Here is a 17,852-nt window from a genome sequence, read left to right as displayed (position 1 = left end):
AGGTGCCTTGTGGAGGCACCGGGTCGGTCCCCTGAGGCAGGACGCCTCCAAGCCCCCGTCAAGGAAGAAAGGAGCAAACCTTCAAAGGGAAGTAAGACTTCCCTCCCACCAGAGCCCTGGTGGAGGACCTCCAATAGATAGTCTGCCGGAAAGTGAGCTACCGGGTCACCAATGCGCAGGAAGCCCACAGCCGTGGACACCGCATGAGCGAAGGTCGCACCCGCCTCCGTAGGGCCCCGCGGTGGAGAAAGCAGCTCCTCCGTCAGCGACGGCTGCAAACTAAGGCGGCCGTCCCCGAGGCCAATCGGGATGGGCAAGGGCCAGACCTGGAAGTCAGAAGGAGCCAAAGAATGAGCGACCTGCCGCTCTTCCGACGAACACCTCTGCCTCAGGAAGAGCGGAGAGCCGCCCTTCGATGCCAGTGAGAAAGACACCACACGGCAACCAGTCTCCGGTGAGGACGACACCAATATACAGCCGGCCTCCAGAGAAGGAGCGTCTGTGAGAAAGTGGCTCTGTATATACTGTTCCCAAACAGGTACAGGGTGTACAGAGTCCACAGTCCCCAGAGGTTGGCAGAGGCTAAAGTTAGATATAACCTTACTCTCTAAAGTGGTAGCTTGGTCGAGCAGTGAGGCAGTATCAGAGGACAGTGTAAAGCATTTGTTGCACACACTCAGCCAGCAAATGGTCTCACACACTCAATAACTGAACTCTAGGCCAATGGTTTATATATAAAAAATATATGCTTGTTTTATTTTAGAACCAACAATAGGTATTAAAATATACTTTCTCAGAATGAGATGCTTTATATAAATACTTTTGCAATATGCAATTGACTTTTGTAGAAAGTTACAAGTGGTTGCAATAGGCAACACAATTCTAAACACAATAATGCATTGAGCTCAATGGAAGTTTCAAGTTATTTGCCACAGATTACTTTTAGGATTACTTTTGTAATTCCAGGACTGGATCCTAGATTCAGCCCTGGGTCAGAACTTGGAATCAAGTGATAAGAGTCGACTTAATTACTGTGATGATTTTTAGACAATATTTTGCTATTTTAAAGGTTGACACTTAGAATATATTTAATAGAAAACAGTCAATGATTACCTATGGCAGAAATTTCAAGTTGCAGGTATAGTAGGTTCTTGTTACTTTTGTAATCCAGTACTGGGTGCCTAGACTCAGTACTGGGACCGTTATCCAAAACAGGTAAGTAATTACGTTTTCAGAAATTATACGATTTTTAAAGAATATTTAAAGTTTGCAGATATTGACACTTAAAGGAAATTTCACAGAAAAACAGTCGATGATTTCCTATGGGAGAAAATTGGGTAAAATCGGTAAGATTGAGGAATACCCGTGATTGAATAATGATGAATTAATAATGCAATGTGCCCTTTGTAAAGTGCCTTTTTAAAGCTTCGTTTTTAACCTGATTTTAATGTCCGTCGGTTCAGATCTAATGTAAATATACTGTACACTGTATATTGTATTTCGTACTTTTTGTGTTGATTTTTAATCAGCGAAATAAAGATTTACTGAACTGAACTGGGTTACTGGTAAGTACAGTTGTAAGTATTTTTCAGAGTCAGTGCTGGGCACCAAGATCCAGCACTGGGAGCTCGCCTAAGAGCAGGTGAGTATTTTCATTTTCGTTACTCGGCTGATTTTTGGTGAATTTTTTAAGTTTTGAAAAGTCCACACTTAGAAGAAATTTCAGGAAAAGCCAGTCAATGTAACCCTATGGAGAAAATTGAGTTATCGGTTTAAAGGTAAGTACTCGACTGGCAGAGTTAAGGTTCTGGGCATAGACTCAGGGGTCTCCCAGGGTCAGGTACGTACAGTTGGTTCACCCTCGGCGGCACAAGGGCGGCCGGGTGCAGAGAGAGTTAGGCCCAATGTTATCCTATGAGACTTAGGGGGGGCCTTGGTTGGTGGCTGCTGACTAGCAGGTTACGCGGCTGTGGGAGCTGGGCTCCTGGTCACTTACTCAGGGCAAGTGGGGAAGTAGATCGGTGTAGAGGTTGCACTGCCAGGGCCACTCGGGCGGCTGGGTGCAGGGTGCTTTTGAGCCTTCGGGCGCTCAATTGATTTCAATGGGAAATCTCCGGTTTGGAAAAGACTGCAAACTCGGGGACGAAGATTCTTCAGGTGCCACCACCACTTCGAGAGGTAAGTTGGGTAGTTGGAGGATAGGTAGGTACCCCGGAATTGCGCACAGGGGGCCGCGGGGCGCCGGGTGCCTTTTGGTGTCGGGAAATCTTACCCTCTGTTGATCGCGGTTGGGGGAGGGGGGCACCTGGTTCTGAGGCTGCAGGCTTCTTCAGGAGTGTCGAGGGAGGTCCTTGGGTGCCGGACTCGGGGTCACAGTCGCAGTGGGGTCATCCTCGTGGTCTTTGTTCACTCCGGCACAGGCCAGGCTTGGCGGGTGCAGAGTGTGCTGGGTTCGCGGTTCCGGGCTGCTGCCAGGGATTAGAAGTAGTTTTTGAGTAGAGTCTCTAGCCATGGGAGTCCCAGGGGCCTTAGAGTCAAAAGGTAACCAGGTCCTCCGGGGTTTGTGAGGTTGCTGGCCACAAGAGATGCCGGGTTGGAGCAGGAGCAGGTTCGAGGGTCGACAGGCCGGTAGGGCAGGGGCCAAAGCAGTTGGTGTCTTCCTCTTCTTAGCAGCTGCAGGGCAGGTCTTCTTTCTTCTAGCTCTTCTTCGGATTTTGGAATCTGGGGAAGGAAGGTTCAGGTAGCCCCTAACTACTAGATTTAGGGGCATTACAGGTAGGTAAAGGGCAGGGAACAATGGGTCCCTGTTCTGGGGTGGGTACACCCCCTATCCTGCCTCTCTCCTGTGGGAGGGGGGCAGTAGCCTAGTCCTGAATGGGAAGGGCTTCCCATCTTCAAGATGGCGAGAGCCCGGAGATGTGCTTCACCTCGCCTCCCCCACCTGAGGGGTGGGGTTGGCAGGCTGGCACATCCCCTGTCCTTATTTGGGGTTTCCGGCCAAGCTTCCCGCCAGAGTGGGGGGTTGCAGTGGCCTGGGGAAGCTCACAGAGGCAGCATGCCTAAGAAGCTTCCCCCTGCCCATCCTGGGGGAGGAGATTTAGCACCTCGCCCAGGATGTGCATTGTTGCAGACCCAGGAGAGCAGGGGCTCTCCTACCCAGGGGTCCAGCAACATGTCTGCTGTGTGGCAGCCTAGGCAGCCTCAGCACAGATGTGGATTGTATGTTCGGTTTCAGGGGGCATCTCTAAGATGCCCTCTGGGGTGCTTGGTACATTAAATCCCACACTGGAATCAGTGTGGGTTTAATGTGCTCAGAAGTTTGATACCAAACTTCTCAGTCTTCAGTTTTGCCATTATGGTGCTGTGGAGTTCGTGTTTGACGAGCTCCCAGCACCATATACTCTTAAATGGCAACACTGCACTTACAGTACCCAGGAATGGACCTGGGTACTGTAGGGGCACAGGGCTCCTGCTCCTGTGCCTACACCATTGGCATAGGGCACCCAGCTAGAGGGGTGGCTTATGTATGCCATGGCAGTGTAGGCAGGGATGTGTGCCATGTCGACTCTTTGTTTTGTCTTGTACCCAGACGCTCGGCCTGCAAGGGCAGTGTGTGTGTAAGGGTACAGGGCCTCTAAGGGTAGCACAATGAGTGCTGCAGCCCTTAGAGGCCTTCCCTGGTCACAAGGCCCTGGGTACCTAGGGTACCATTTACCAGGGGCTGACATGTGGCCAGGGTTTGCCAATTTGGGTTTTGTGTTTTAGGGAAGGAACATAGGCCCTGGGCACCTGATTGGCAGGAGTCCAGGGCACACTCAGTCAAAGTACATTCAGCAAAAAGTGGGGGCATACCATGCAAGAAAGATGGCACTTTCTCACAGCGTCCGAAGACGAATCCGCGGTACGACTACTGCGCGGAGCCGTAGAGTCCGCTGCTTGAGGCAGGACGTCGGCACCATCCGGCATCACCGGACAAGTTACATCCAAGTCACCCTGCACCGGAGCGGAGACCGGAGTAGAGCTGGAGCCGCACCGGCTCCGGGGCGGCGCCGGAATGACGCCGGCCCGACCCCCTCCGAGGCAGCTCGCTGCGTGGGGGAACGAGACGGGCCTGGGGAGTGGCACGAAGCCCTCCACCAGCCGCGGCCCAGATTGAGGCGAAGATAGCTCGGCAACCCATGTGGCGGCACCAGGGACGATCCAACCTCCGACGAGGCTGCTGCCTGTGGGGAGGGATGAGAGGGGCCCGGAGAGGGACGAGGGGTCCTCCCTCGGCCTCGACTGGAGCAGGACGAGGAGGGTCCATTGACCCCTGTGGCTCCACACGGTCCAGCTGCTGCCGGCGCCGTAGCGGCGTCACCTCAGCCTTAGACAGGACCGCCTTGTCAAAGGACCGAGAGGGGCTCAGGGATGTGACCCGAGCCCCGGCGACCTCCCACGACACCACAGGGACCCCCGCGGGAGTTTGCGGCGAGGCAGAGACGCCGTGGCCTGAAGGAGGTGCCCCAGAGGAGCCGCACCCCAACAGCACCACATCCTCCAAGCCTGGATCCGAACCAGTTGGGGCCGGAGTCACCGGCGGCACCGCAGAGGGCCCTGCGCAGGGCGAGGGATCCGCTGACGCCCCAGGAGGGGAAGGAGGAGGAGATGCCAGCAAGACCTGTAAAGCAGCCGCGTTTGTCTCGATTTGGACTCTCAACGCCCCAACACAGGGAAACGGTGGATAGGACGACACTCGGGGCTGCATCACCCGCGGAAACTCCACGCCCCCCGGTAGGCCGGAAACCAGCCCCCAGGGACAAACTGCGACACTTACCCACCGGGGAGCGACGCTCACGTGACATTGGAGAAGGGCGAGGACGACGGCTGTATCTGAAGCCGTCCACCGAAGCAGACCGAGGGAAGGACGTTGACCTGGAGAGACGTGCCGAGAGAAGTTTCATCCGGCGCTCCCGCCGCGACTTCGGCTTCAACTGTTGGCACGCCACACAATGTGGTGCCGCGATCCTCCCCCAAACACCACATACAAATGAGGTGAGGGTCCGTTGCCGACATAAGACGCCCCCAAAACGTACAAGTTTTGAAGCCCGAAGGCATTCGCACACTGTTCCACCAAAAGGAAATGGAAGAAAAAGTTTAGGCCCGTAGCAAGGATCGGATCGGAAAAGGAAAAAACTGATGTAGGCGTGCCGGGGCGGGTCTTATGTGACCTTGCTGACGTCACGTACGCGGACGATGCCTGGGTGGAGTCGTGTGATGTCGCCCCGCCCCTGGCGCACAGCGATGCTGTGGCAAAAAAAGTTGCCGGATCCAGTCTCACGCCTGGGGATAATTCTACGTGAAGGAATCTGCGGATAGTAGTCTCTATCAGATATGCGTAGCCATGCATGTCTGCGTAAAAGGACACTGGTATTAATAGTTCGGGAGGCTGTGTCTGCAGCATCCAGAGCACAACGAATGGAGGTATTAGTTATGAGCTTTCCTTCCTGGATGAGATCATTGGCTCGTGTTTTATATTGGTCTGGAAGGTGTTGTCGTAGGGTCTCTAGCTCGTCGTAGTGTGCCCTATCATACCTAGCGAGCAAAGCCTGGGTGTGTTGGCAATTCTCCATCTGTTGGCTGCTTGGGACGCTGTTCTTATACCAGATGCGTCAAGCAGTTTTGACTCCTTATCAGGAGTGGGAGCATCTCCTGTGGTTTGGGAGTTAGCCCTTTTCCTGGGGTGGAGACCACTAAGGAATCCAAAGGTACCTGTCCTGTTATATAAACAGTGTCAGCTGGGGCAGACCTGTACTTCTTTTCTACCCTGGGGTTGATGACTCTGGCCCTTACAGGATCCTTAAATACTTCAGGAGCGTGTTTGATTATCCCTTTTAACATTGGGAGAATGGAAGTGGACCTTTGGGATGGTGCAAAAGTGTCCATGAGGATATCTTCATCTACAGGGTCTGTGTGTAAGTTCACCCCCTGGTATTCTGCTGCTCTGTGTATGAGCTGAGTGAACCCTATAGTATCCTCTGGAGGGGATGGTCTAGATGTCATCCTGTGGTGTGTCGGGGACTTCTGGTGTGCCATGACCGTCCCATGGGTCTTTTGGGGTACCAGGAGTACTAGGTTCCCCTAAGGGTTGATCATCCCCTTCGTCCTCAGAGGTGTCGTCATCATCCTGAGGTGGAGGAGAGGGTAAGGGTGCTGGAGATGGGATAGGAGAGTGGTGTGGAGGAGGAGGTGGAAAAGGAATCCTTAAAGGAGAAGTTGCAATGTCTCTCTTCTTTAAAGGAGGTGGAGCTGGTACAGGTTTGTCCATTTTCCTTTTCTTGGAAGGACTAAGTATAAGTTGACCTGTCTAGGGGTCATTTTGAAGAGTCTTTTGGGTTGGATCAGGTCAAAAAAGCTCCTCCTTTGGAGTGTGTTGTTTCGCTGCCGATTTTTTCGGGTCTGATTATTTGTGTGGCAGAAGCTTTGGAGTCGTTTTATGCTCCTTAGGTCTGAAATCAGGAGTTTTCCTGGGTTCTGGTGGGGTCTTCGGCACCGGTTCTTTGTTTGGTTCCAATGGTTTTTTCGGATCCGCAGGTTGAGCGCTAGTGATCTTCGGATCTGGTTGCTTGCTCGGTTCCGAGGGTTTTTTGAGCTCCGAAGGCTGAGCGCCCGAAGTCTTTGAAACCGGGTGTTTACTTGGTTCTGACAATTTTTTCGGAGCCAGGACGTCCGTACCAGTGGATTTTGGTGCCGAAGGCACAGATGTGGAACCAGGCATTGGTGCGGAGGAAGGCAGTGGTTTCTTCTTTGGTGCTAAAGATGGAGTTTTGGCACCGACGGCAGGCTGGCTCAATCCCGAGTGGCCTGAAGGCTTGTGTATCGACTTCTTTGCCGAGCCCGAAGGCGGGGCGTGAGAAGTTTTGTCCCGGTGTGCACCTAGGCCTGAAGGTGAAGGTGTGACGAAAGCCTTTTTGGGAATGGATGGGGGGGAAGGGTCGACGTCAGTATTTACGACCCGCTGCCCCGGAGTGATGTCTTCGCCCTCAGAGTCGTCGGCTTCAGAGGCGCTGATGTTGCCCTCTTGGATCTGCTCCTGCACGTTGATGCCTTCCTGGAAGATGTCGTCCGGGATCGATGTCGATGATCGAGCCATGGTTCTTCGAGGCTCGATGATTCCGAACTGTCTTCTTGGAGCAGAAAGAGGCATAAGCTAGACAGTCTTTGGGCTCGGGTGAAAGGCAGAGGTTACACAACTCGTGAAGATCGGCGTGCGGAAACTTGGATCCACATTTAGGACACTTTTTGAAGGGAGTCCTTTCCATGAGCCAAAGGCCTAACGGCACAGGTAGGCCCGAAGGCCTGCGTCGACGACCGGAATCTAAGAATTCAAGTTTGAAGAGATGAGCGTCGAATGGGAACGCGATCGAAACAATACCGAAGAATGGGTGAAGGATTTTGCGTTGAAAAGTAGATCGGTAACGACACCGACCTGGAGCGCGATGAACACATCCTAGCCCGATGGCGCAAAAAACCAATCTGACGATGGAGTCGATGCCCATGTGCACTATTGTCCAAAGGAGGATTCACCTATCTCGTGACTTCCAAAGACTTCTTCCAAAACAATAACAACGTGCAAACATCCGGGCCCAACACCAGATGGCGATCTATGCACAGTGTGTGATCTGCAGCTCATATGCCTCAAACACTGTTTTCTTCAACATGGGCAATTTTGGATTTAACAAACATATTTTACAAGAGTAAAACCAGCGTATGCAAAGTGGTCATTCAGTTACAAGGCTGTCACTACCAAGAAAGAATAGTGGCCTATCACTCTTCTAACTATTTCCAGACAGTGCGATCCAACTGGCTTACAATTACTCACATTGGCTTGGTCATCCCCATATTTCAAACACAGGGCACACTGACGGTTATCCTCCACATCAGGAGGCACAAGCAGTTCAGGAATGTCTTCTCTGCATTGATCAGAACCTAAAAGAAGAAAAAGTATAAAGGGTAGGGCAATCATTAACAGAACAAATGATTCAACTGTACTGGAGAATGGGGGTCAGAGTGAAAGATTCCTCATCTCTCTTGAAAAGCATCACTGCCATAGCTAGAAGGCTGAAAAGGTTTGTGAGACAGCATTAGTACCACCATGCGTGTGCCCACCGACAGCAGTAATGGAAACTCAGCCATGGCTCATCTCCTCAAAGAGCCAGCAGCATCATTCCTGCAAGACTGCTGCACAATCCTGATCTCTCACTTCAGCAGTTGCCATAATCTGATAACTGGTCTAGCTAAAGGAAAAGTTGCTTACCTTTGGGAATGCTGTTTCTGGTGGATATTCTAATCACAGTTTCCTTACCTTTAAAATACCTCCTTGGTGCTGGGCCAAGAAGATTTCACAAGAGTGCTTCTGCACACCACTAGCGCAGCTCATGATGATCTAGTTCCACACCAGAAGTGACAGAGCAGAACCACATGTAAGAGCCATGTAGGAAGCTGGCTCTAGTAAGGTATAGTGTGCACAGAGTCCAGTGGATCCCAAAAGGCTTACAGAGGTAAACATAGATGCACAAGTTACTACTTGTGTAACAATATATCTGTAAGAGACATTAGTTAGTGATAGATTCCTTACCTTATAATATCCCAAGGCGTCAGACTGGATCAGGAAAGTTTTTTCGCTAGCAGTACCCCTGCTCGTCAGTAGGTGGCGTTGTGCGGCTCCGCGTCAGTCGCTGGCTACGTATGTGCCGAGATGACGTCAAGGAGACTACTTAGACGCCACCCATGTGCGCTGACGTCAGTTCTGTACACGACTTTCCACGCCAGGAACGCACAGCCATACAAGAAACGGACCACTGGTGCCATGAAACTAGGGCCCTGGAAGGGATGACCTTAACCCTAGAATCAATTCGCAGAACGGAGAGGACGGATGGGGCGGAAAGGAATCTATCACTAACTAATGTCTCTTACAGATATATCGTTACACAAGTAGTAGCTTGTGCATCTGAAAGAGACACGTTAGTGATAGATTCCTTACCTTAGATTAGATACCCCAGCAATACCAACCTCGGTGGTGGGTCTGCAAAGAGATTACACCAGAAAGTCACGTAGAACAGAACGGCCAAAGTCGTCGTCTCTCCGGACTTGACTGTCAAGGCAGTAATGCTTGGTAAACGTGTGCAGCGATGCCCACGTAGCTGCCTGACATATATTCTGCAAGGGAACGACACGTCCCAAGACAGTAGTGGCTGCCGTCGCCCTGGTAGAATGGGCACGCAGTCCCACAGGAGGCTCCTTCTTAGCCAACGAGTAACATGATTTGATGCACAGACCAACCCACCAAGAGATGGTCCGTTTGTGCACAGCCCGACCTATTTTGGCACCCACGTAGCCAACAAAGAGCTGGTCATCCACCCGGGAAATGCTGTGTGCGCTTCAGATAGAACGAGAGCACACGTTTTGGGTCCAGACGGTGGAGCCTCTCTTCCTCTTTCTAGGGATGCGGAGGCGAAAAGAAGGTGGGCAAGGTGATGATCTGTCCGATGTGGAAGGGCGTGACAACGTTTGGCAAAAAAGAATGACGGATCCTTAAAACCACCTTGTCCGGATGAACAGAAAGGAAAGGGGGTTTAGAAGAAAGAGCCTGGAGCGCACTCACTCTTCTGGCAGGGGCGATAGCTCCAAGGAAAGCAGTCTTGAGAGTGAGAAGACGTAAAGGACAGTTATGAAGGGGCTCAAAGGGAGCGCACATCAGATAGGTCAAGACAATATTTACTCCCATTGAGGCATTACGAAAGGCACGGAGGGAAACGTGTGCGTAAGGCCATTCAGGAAACGTGTCCAGTCCGGAGCCACAAGGATAACTTGGGCCCGGTTGCGCCGAATCATCTTCAGCACTCTGGGCACAAGTAGTATAGGTGGAAAGGCGTACAACAGACCGCAACTACACTCGCGACGAAAGGCGTTGCCGAGCAAGTGCAGCCTTGAAAATTCCAACGCGCAGAACTGATGACATTGCGCGTTCTCTTCGGTGGCGAATAGATCTAACCAAGGCTCTCCCCACTGTAGAAAGAGACCTTGCGCCACGTCCGAGTGCAGACGCCATTCGTGATCCATCAAGCACCGGCGGCTGAGTTCGACCGCCCTAGCGTTCAGAGAACCTGCCAGGTGTTGAACCACCAAGGTAATGCCCTGATGTTCCAGCCATGTCCAGAGGCGGAGAGCCTCCTGACATAGGGTCCACAACCCCACCCCGCCCTGTTTGTTGCAATACCACATGGCGGTGGTCTTGTCCGTGAACACCTGCACCACACTTCCCCGGACAGAGGGAAGGAATGCCTTCAATGCAAGTCGGATCCCCCGCAGCTCCAAAAGGTTGATATGGAGCTGGGACTCCGCCGGTGACCAGAGTCCTCTGATCTCTGCCTCTCCCAAGTGGCCTCCTCATCCTAGGAGGGACACATCCGTCATCACTGTGTGCTCCGGTTGGTGGAGGGAGAGGGATCTGCCATTGACCCAATCGCGATTCGTGAGCCACCACTGCAATTGTCGTGCAGTGCCCTCCGAGATCTGGACATGATCGGACAGGTTGCCCTGATGCTGCGCCCACTGGAACTTCAGGTCCCACTGCAGAGCCCGCATATGCCATCTGGCATGTTGCACGAGCAGGATGCAGGAGACCAGCAGGCCCAGGAGCCGGAGGGTCATCCTGACAAACCCAGGATAGAGGCTGAAAGATCGGAATCATAGCCAGAATATCCCGGAATCGCTGCTCGGGAGGATAAACCCGAAACCACGTCGAATCCAGAACCGCTCCTATGAAGGGGAGCTGCTGAGAGGGACTCAGGTGTGACTTCGGCACATTGATGGAGAACCCCAGCAAATGCAGGAGATCGGCCGTAGTCTGAAGGTGGGAGACGACTTTCTGGGGCGAGGCCGCCTTTAACAACCAGTCGCCGAGGTAGGGGAAGACTGACACCCCTGACCTGCGCAGATGAGCTGCGACCACCGCCATCACTTTCGTGAACACCCGAGGGGCGCTGGTTAGGCCGAAGGGGAGCACGGCAAATTGAAAATGCTTGTGGCCTATAGTGAACCGCAGGTAACGCTGGTGGGCCGGCAGGACGGGGATGTGAAAATATGCGTACTGCAAGTCCAATGCTACCATCCAGTCTCCAGGGTCGAGGGCAGCCAAGACCTGAGCCAGAGTCAGCATTTTGAACTTCTCCTTCCGGAGGAAGCGGCTGACGCTCCCGAGGTCCAAGATGGGACGTAGACCCCCCTTTGTCCTTCTTGGGGACCAGAAAGTAGTGGGAATAACAACCACTCCCTCCCGGCTCCGGAACGCACTCGATGGCCCCCTTGGCCAAGAGGGTCGTAACTTCCTGCTGGAGAGTCGCCAAGTGATCCACCGACATATGGTGAAACTGAGGTGGCATGGCTGGAGGGGTGGACTGAAAGGGACAAGAGTAACCCTTGCGGATGATCTGCAGCACCCACGTGTCCGATGTGATAGCGTGCCAGTGGGGGAGGTGATGGAGGATCTTGCCACCCACTGGCGTGGGGTGCTCCACAAAGCTCGGATTAGGAAGGTTTAGAAGCAGAAGCAGCAGGGGTGGAGGTGGACTGACCCCCACGCTGATTTTCAGACCCGCCCCTGTGGAAGCCGCGTCCGTGCTGCGGCTGGGTCTGCACAGGCTTGCTGAAGGAACTCGCCTGGGCGCCCCTGCCATTGCCACGAAAAGAACGAAAACCAGGAGTGGCTGGGCTTTTCGTGGAAGGACCTAAGGACTTGGCCTATCGCCAAACAGGCGGGTGCCATCAAAGGGCATGTCCATGAGTGAGCTTTGTACATCTGCGAGAACCCGGTAGATCTCAACCAGGCGTGGCGACGAAGCGCCACAGTCGTAGAAATGGCTCTACCTAGTGAGTTTGCGGTGTCCAAACTACACCGAATGGTGAACCAAGCCGCATCCTTACCCTTGGCAACAGCTTGAGAGAGCACAGCTTGGGCCTCTTCAGGACACTGTGCAATGGCATCCCACACAGCGTGGGAATAGCGGCCCAAGAGGCATGCGGTGTTCACTGACCGCAGCTCTAAGCTGGCCGAAGAGAACCGCTTGCCGAACTGCTCCAGCTTCTTAGAGTCCTTCTCCAGAGGAGCCGTGGGAAAGGCACTCTGGGACATCGAAGCTTGGATGACCAAGCTCTCGGGCGTAGGATGAGTGGTGAGAAAGGCAGGGTCACCCGGCGCCGGGTGATGACATTCTTATCCACCGGGGCCCCTGTGGCTGGCCACGACCAAGTGCCCAGCAAGACGTCAGTGAGGGCGTTGTTAAATGGCAGCAGGGGTTCCGACGAAGTGGACGCCGTCTGGAGCACCTCAGTGAGGAGATTAGTTTACAGGGCCACCGTAGGTAGATCAAAGTGGAGGACCTCAGCGGCTCGACGAAGCACCATCGTGTACGAGGCGCCCTCCTCCATGGTAGGCGGAGGAGAGGCAAACCCCAGGTCAGAGAAGAGCTCGAGGTCGCAGGCCTCCTCTTACTCGTCCGCCCAGTCCTGCTCGGAGTCACACTGACGAGCAAGCGGGTCCTCGGACCCCTCCCAGTCATCCTCCACCTCCGCCGCAGGCGGGACAGGCTGCGGCGGCAAGGCAGGGAACGGGGAAGGAACAAACGGTGCCGGGACAGCGCCGGACGGGGCCAAACCGGCGCAGTGTGCCAGTGCGGATCCCAGGTAGGGACAAAAGTGTCCGAGAACCTAGGCAGGGGCGGGACAAATGGTACCTACTGTGGCACCGGAGGCGGAGCCGAGGGCGGCGCTGGGGCCGGGGCCGGCAGCGCGGGACCTTCTGGCGCCGTGGCCGGAGTCAGCGGCGTAGGATCCAGCGGCGTTGGGGCGGCCGGCCCAACAGGATCCGGACACGGGACCGCGGGTGCGCTGGCAGGAGCCCGAGGCCTAAACTGGCGGTCCAAGGTGGCAAGAAATTCTTGCACCTGAGCGGGAGTCGCCGACGGACCCGGGTAAGGTGGGTAAGGCCGCGGGAGTCCCAGGCTCCGAAGGAGCCGCAGGTGCAGAACCCCTGTCCCCCTCGTCCGCATCTGGGGATCGACGCGGGGACGTCGGAGAGCGACAACGCTTCTTCGACTTCTTTTTGTGTTGTGGCTTACCCGAATTCGTGGGTGGCGACTTGGAGCCCGAGGAGGAATGATGGCAGCCCCGCGAGCGTTCCCTGGACCGCGAACGGCACAGCGATGAGTGTCGGACCTCAAACAGCCGGCGACGCTCCCTCCAGGCCTTCGAGGCCATGGCCAAACAGTCCATGCAGGCCCGGGAGTCATGGTCGCTCTCCAGGCAGTAGAGAAAGACGTTGTGGGGGTCCGCCACTGACATATTGCGCCGGCAGGCCCCACAAGACTTAAAACCAGGCATCCCTATGACACCAATTCGAACTAACAGAAGACAAAAAGTCTCAAAAAGATAGTCAAAAAGCAACTAAGGTACGTGCTCTAACCGGATCTGCGCTTACTGGCGCAGAAAAAGGAAGAACTGACGTCAGCGCGCATGGATGGCGCCTAAGTAGTCTCCGTGACGTCATCTCGGCGCATACAACACCAGCAATGGACGCGGAGCTGCACGACGCCACCTACTGACGCACAGGGGCACTGCTAATGAAAAAAAATTCCGGATCCAGTCTGACGCCTGGGGATATTCTAAGGTAAGGAATCTATCACTAACGTGTCTCTTTCAGATATTACCTTACTCTCTCTATTTGTGGTAGTCTGGGAGAGCAGTTAGGCTTTATCAGAGGGCAGTGTTAAGCATTTATTGTACACAGTCAAAGCAAGAAATTATGTCACACACTCAAAGACTGAACTCAGGCCAATTGTTTGTATCAAAAATATTTATTTGTTGTATTTATTTTTTAGAACCAAGCAGGACTTGATAAAGGAAAATACAATTGTAATTTTCAAGACAGGCTGATCAGCAAGCAAGCTGGATGACAATTACTTTTGTTACAGGTTTGAATATTTACATACAGTTGAAATTACTTTTGGATTACTTTTAATAACTTTATAGAGTACTTTTTGGATTACTTTTTCTACTCAGTGTGATAATCCAAGATATCACAGTGGGACATTTCATAGATAAAAGGTAAGTAAAACAGTTTGCATACAAACACAGTTCCTTAGGTTTCCATACAAATTCAACTCCACACTTGGAACTTTTTCACAGGAAAAAAGTCAATGCAATCCTATGGAGAAAGAGGTGGTTCTAGGTTTGCAGGTAAACATTTGGGCTTTGGGGTTGAGTTTCTGGGGTTAGAACAAGAGTTATCCCCAGGGTCAAGGATGTACTCAAAAAGCACCCTCAGCGGCACTAGGGCGGCCGGGTGCAGAGTGCTGAGGCCCAATGTTAGCCTATGGGGTCGTCTGTTGGTGGCTGCTCTCGGGCAAGCAACAGGGTTAAGATCAGGGCAAAGGGGGATCCAAGTTAGCACACAAGGTGCACCCACAGCAGCACAAGGGCGGCCTGGTGCAGGATCGACATCGGGTGCCCTCTTGGTTTGAATGGGAGATCTCCGGTCAGAACAAACACTGAAGGTTCGGGCACGGAGGCTTACTGGTGGTGACCACCGGTTGGATAGGTACGTTGGGATGCTGGGCGTTGCTGGGACACCGTTGGTTGGGCCATCCAAGGACCTGGGACGTCGAATGCAGGAGTGTTTTGAGGCGTCGGGTTTTCTTTACTGTGAAAACCTGCCCTCTTTCTGCATGGTTGCCCCCACTTTTTGCTGAATTACTGATGACTTGACTGAGTGTGCCCTGAATTACTTTGACTGAGTGTGCCCTGGGCTCCAGCTAATCAGGTAACCAGGGCCTATGCTCTTTCCCTAAAACTGCATTGAAGTCTAAACCCAATTAGTATTTCTGGCCACAGATCAGCCCATGGTAAATGTTCCACAGGTACCCAGGGCACTGTGACCAGAGCAGGCCTCTAAGGAATGCAGCACTTATTGTGCCACCCTTAGAGGTCCTGTACCCTGACACTGACACACTGCCTTTGCAGGCTGCATATCTTGGTAAAGAACAAAGTGAAGAGTCGACATGGCACTCATCCCTGTGTGCCATGCCTACAACCCAGTGCCCTGGCATAGATCAGTCACCCCTCTAGCTGGGTGCACTATACCAGTGGTGATGGTACAGGTGCTTGAGCCCTGTACCCATACAGTGTCCAAGTCCATTCTTAGACATTGTAAGTGCAGTGCTGCCATTAAGAGAATATGGTGCTCAGAGTTTTTCATTACGAACTCCACAGCACCATAATGGCTACACTGAAACCTGAGAAGTTTGGTATCAAACTTCTCAGCACATTCAACCCACACTGATGCCTGTGTGGGATTTAATGAACAATAAACACAGAGGGCATTTCAGAGATGTCCCCTGAAAACTAACCTACCACTAGTGTCCAGGCTGAGTGGCTGCTTTCAGCTGCCACCACCAGACATGTTTCGGGACCCCTGGGTTGACAGCCTGCTGCTCTCTGGGGCCTGAAACAATGCACATCCTGGGACGAGGTGCCAAGCCTGGGCAGGATCCACAAAGGGGAAGCTTCAAAGGCTTGTCGCCTTTGTGAACTTCCCCCGACCACTTGCTGCTCTCAGCAACTTGTCCCCACTGGTTCTGACCCCCACTTTGGGCGAGAGAACTGGTGGGAAAAACAAGTGAGGAAGAGAGGTGTGCCCACCTCTGTCAACTCCACCCCTCAGGTGGGGGAGGAGAGGTGAAGCACAACTCTCAGTCCACACCATCTTGAAGATGGGAGGACTCAGACAACCAGGGACAGGCTCATGCCCCCCTCCCACTGGAGGGTGGCATAATAGGGGGTGCACCCACCCCAGGGAAGGGACCCATTGGTCCCTGACTTTTACCTACCTGTAAAAAAACAAATCTAGTATTTAGGGGCACCCCTGAACCCTGCTTTCTCAAACAAGAACCTGCAGCAAGAAGAAGGACTGAACAGCCGTGCAGCGGCTAACAAGAGGAAGCTGCCCCACTGACTTGGAGCCAGCCCTACCGGCCTGTCTCCCCCACGAACCTGCTCCTGCGAAATCCTGGTGTGTCCTGCAGCCAGCAACCTCGTAAACCCAGGAGGACCTGGCTGCCTTCAAGCACAAAGACTTTGTCTCCTGTGAACACCAGATTTGTTCATCTGCAACCTCTGGCTGGATTCCGCGGATCCGCCCCACTCTGCACCCGCCGACCACGGCCCGAGCGGGCAAACAACACAAGGAGGTCACCCTGGAAATCCTGACCCGAGATCCGGCAACTTCTGACCAGCCTCAAGCCTCCAGCCGACGCCTGCAGCCTAAATCCAGAAGGCCCCCCTGACCGCGACCAGGAGCTGGTAAGAAGATCCGACTCCAAAAGTCACCCCTGCACCCGATGCCCCATGGCCTTGTGTGCCGAAATTGACGGTGCCTAACCAACTCCTAACTTCCCAACTTACCTCTCAAAGTGGTCGCACCCAGAAGACCTTCGTCCCCAAGCTTGCAGTGTCTTTACAAACCGGAGGTTCTCCATTGAAAAAACCAGGGCATCCGATGTCGAAACAGCACCCTGCACCAGCCGCCCTAGTGCCGCTGAGGGTGCACCTTTGGTGCTACTTTGTTTCCCCATTTGCCCTGAGCTAAAGTCCAGGAGCTTTGCTCCCACACCCAAGTGGCCTGCTCATCAGCAGCCACCAACCGGAGGCCCCCTATCCCCCAATGGATAACATTGGGCGTCAGCACTCTGCACCCGGCTGCCCTAGTGCCGCTGAGGGTGTAACTAGAGTGCATCCTTGAACCTGGGGGACCTCTGAGTCTACCCCCAGAACCTCAACTCCCAGTATCAAAACCTTACCTCAAAACCAATAACACTATTTTCCTCCATAGGATAATACGGACTGTTTTTCTGTGAAAAGTATCTAAGTGTGGAGTTTGAGAAACTAAAGAAATTCTTTAAAATTGCATAATCTAAAAAAAGTACGAGTTACTTACATTCGGTAACAATCTATCTGGTAGAGACGACTCTAGCCGCAGATTCCTTCACGTAGAATTATCCTCAGGCGTGAGACTGGATCCGGAAACTTTTTTGCCACAACATCCCTGTGTGCCGGGGGCGGGGCGACATCTTGCGACTCCGCTCAGGCGTCGTCCGCGTACGTGACGTCAGCGAGGTCACATAAGGCCCGCCCCGGCGTGCCTACGTCAGTTTTCTTCTGAGAACTTTTCCGCACCACAACGCGGAACCACCAGACAAAAAACTGTGGCAGCATGGGAAGTGTGCGAAGAGCAGAAAAATTGGAAAGAAACGGTGTCTAACACCACCACCAGAGTAGTGCCAACACCGCAGAACCCAAGGGCAGGGAAAGAAGAAGAACAAGCAGAAACCTGTGCAGTCACCCTGCTAGCACATAGACAGCCACCCAGCCCTGTGCCCTGGAGGCAAAGAACATGTGTAAACGCAAGGCCCACGTAGTAAACATCCTGAGCAAGGAATGGGACCAGTCCCAAGACAGACAGGGACAATAAACTTCCAAGCCACCCCAACCTAGAGGGCAACCACCCACTGTTGCAGGGATTCTGCTCATGCACAGAACTATGCGCAGGAATAACCAGGACCTCAGTGAATTGCGGTGTACCAAAAACTCACCTCAGTACCCAGAACCCCAATCCGACTAGCATCAGTGTCCCATTCGTTATCCGTATTCTCTCGGAGCTCCCAATGTATAGACAACCCAGAACAAGTGACTGAGTACTCTCAGGAATGGTGGGAATCAGAAATACCTGTTCGTTATTATTCTCATATCAGTCCACAACA

General features: G+C 53.2%; 1 protein-coding gene across 1 annotated transcript in view; it reads right to left on the bottom strand.

Annotated features, from left to right (window-relative positions):
* The window catches only part of KMT2A (lysine methyltransferase 2A), a 1,466,550-nt gene that overhangs the window by 506,855 nt on the left and 941,843 nt on the right, over positions 1 to 17,852 (bottom strand). The window contains exon 20 of the mRNA XM_085645838.1: positions 7,862 to 7,968. Within this exon, the coding sequence (XP_085501964.1) occupies positions 7,862 to 7,968 (107 nt within the window). The remainder of the gene's footprint in view (positions 1 to 7,861; positions 7,969 to 17,852) is intronic.

This window comes from Triturus cristatus, chromosome 3_1 (genome assembly GCF_964204655.1).
Source record: "Triturus cristatus chromosome 3_1, aTriCri1.1, whole genome shotgun sequence".
In the NCBI taxonomy this organism is placed as follows: Eukaryota; Metazoa; Chordata; class Amphibia; order Caudata; family Salamandridae; genus Triturus; species Triturus cristatus.
Note: the sequence above shows the minus strand (reverse complement) of the source record. Positions and strands in the feature narration are given on the sequence as shown.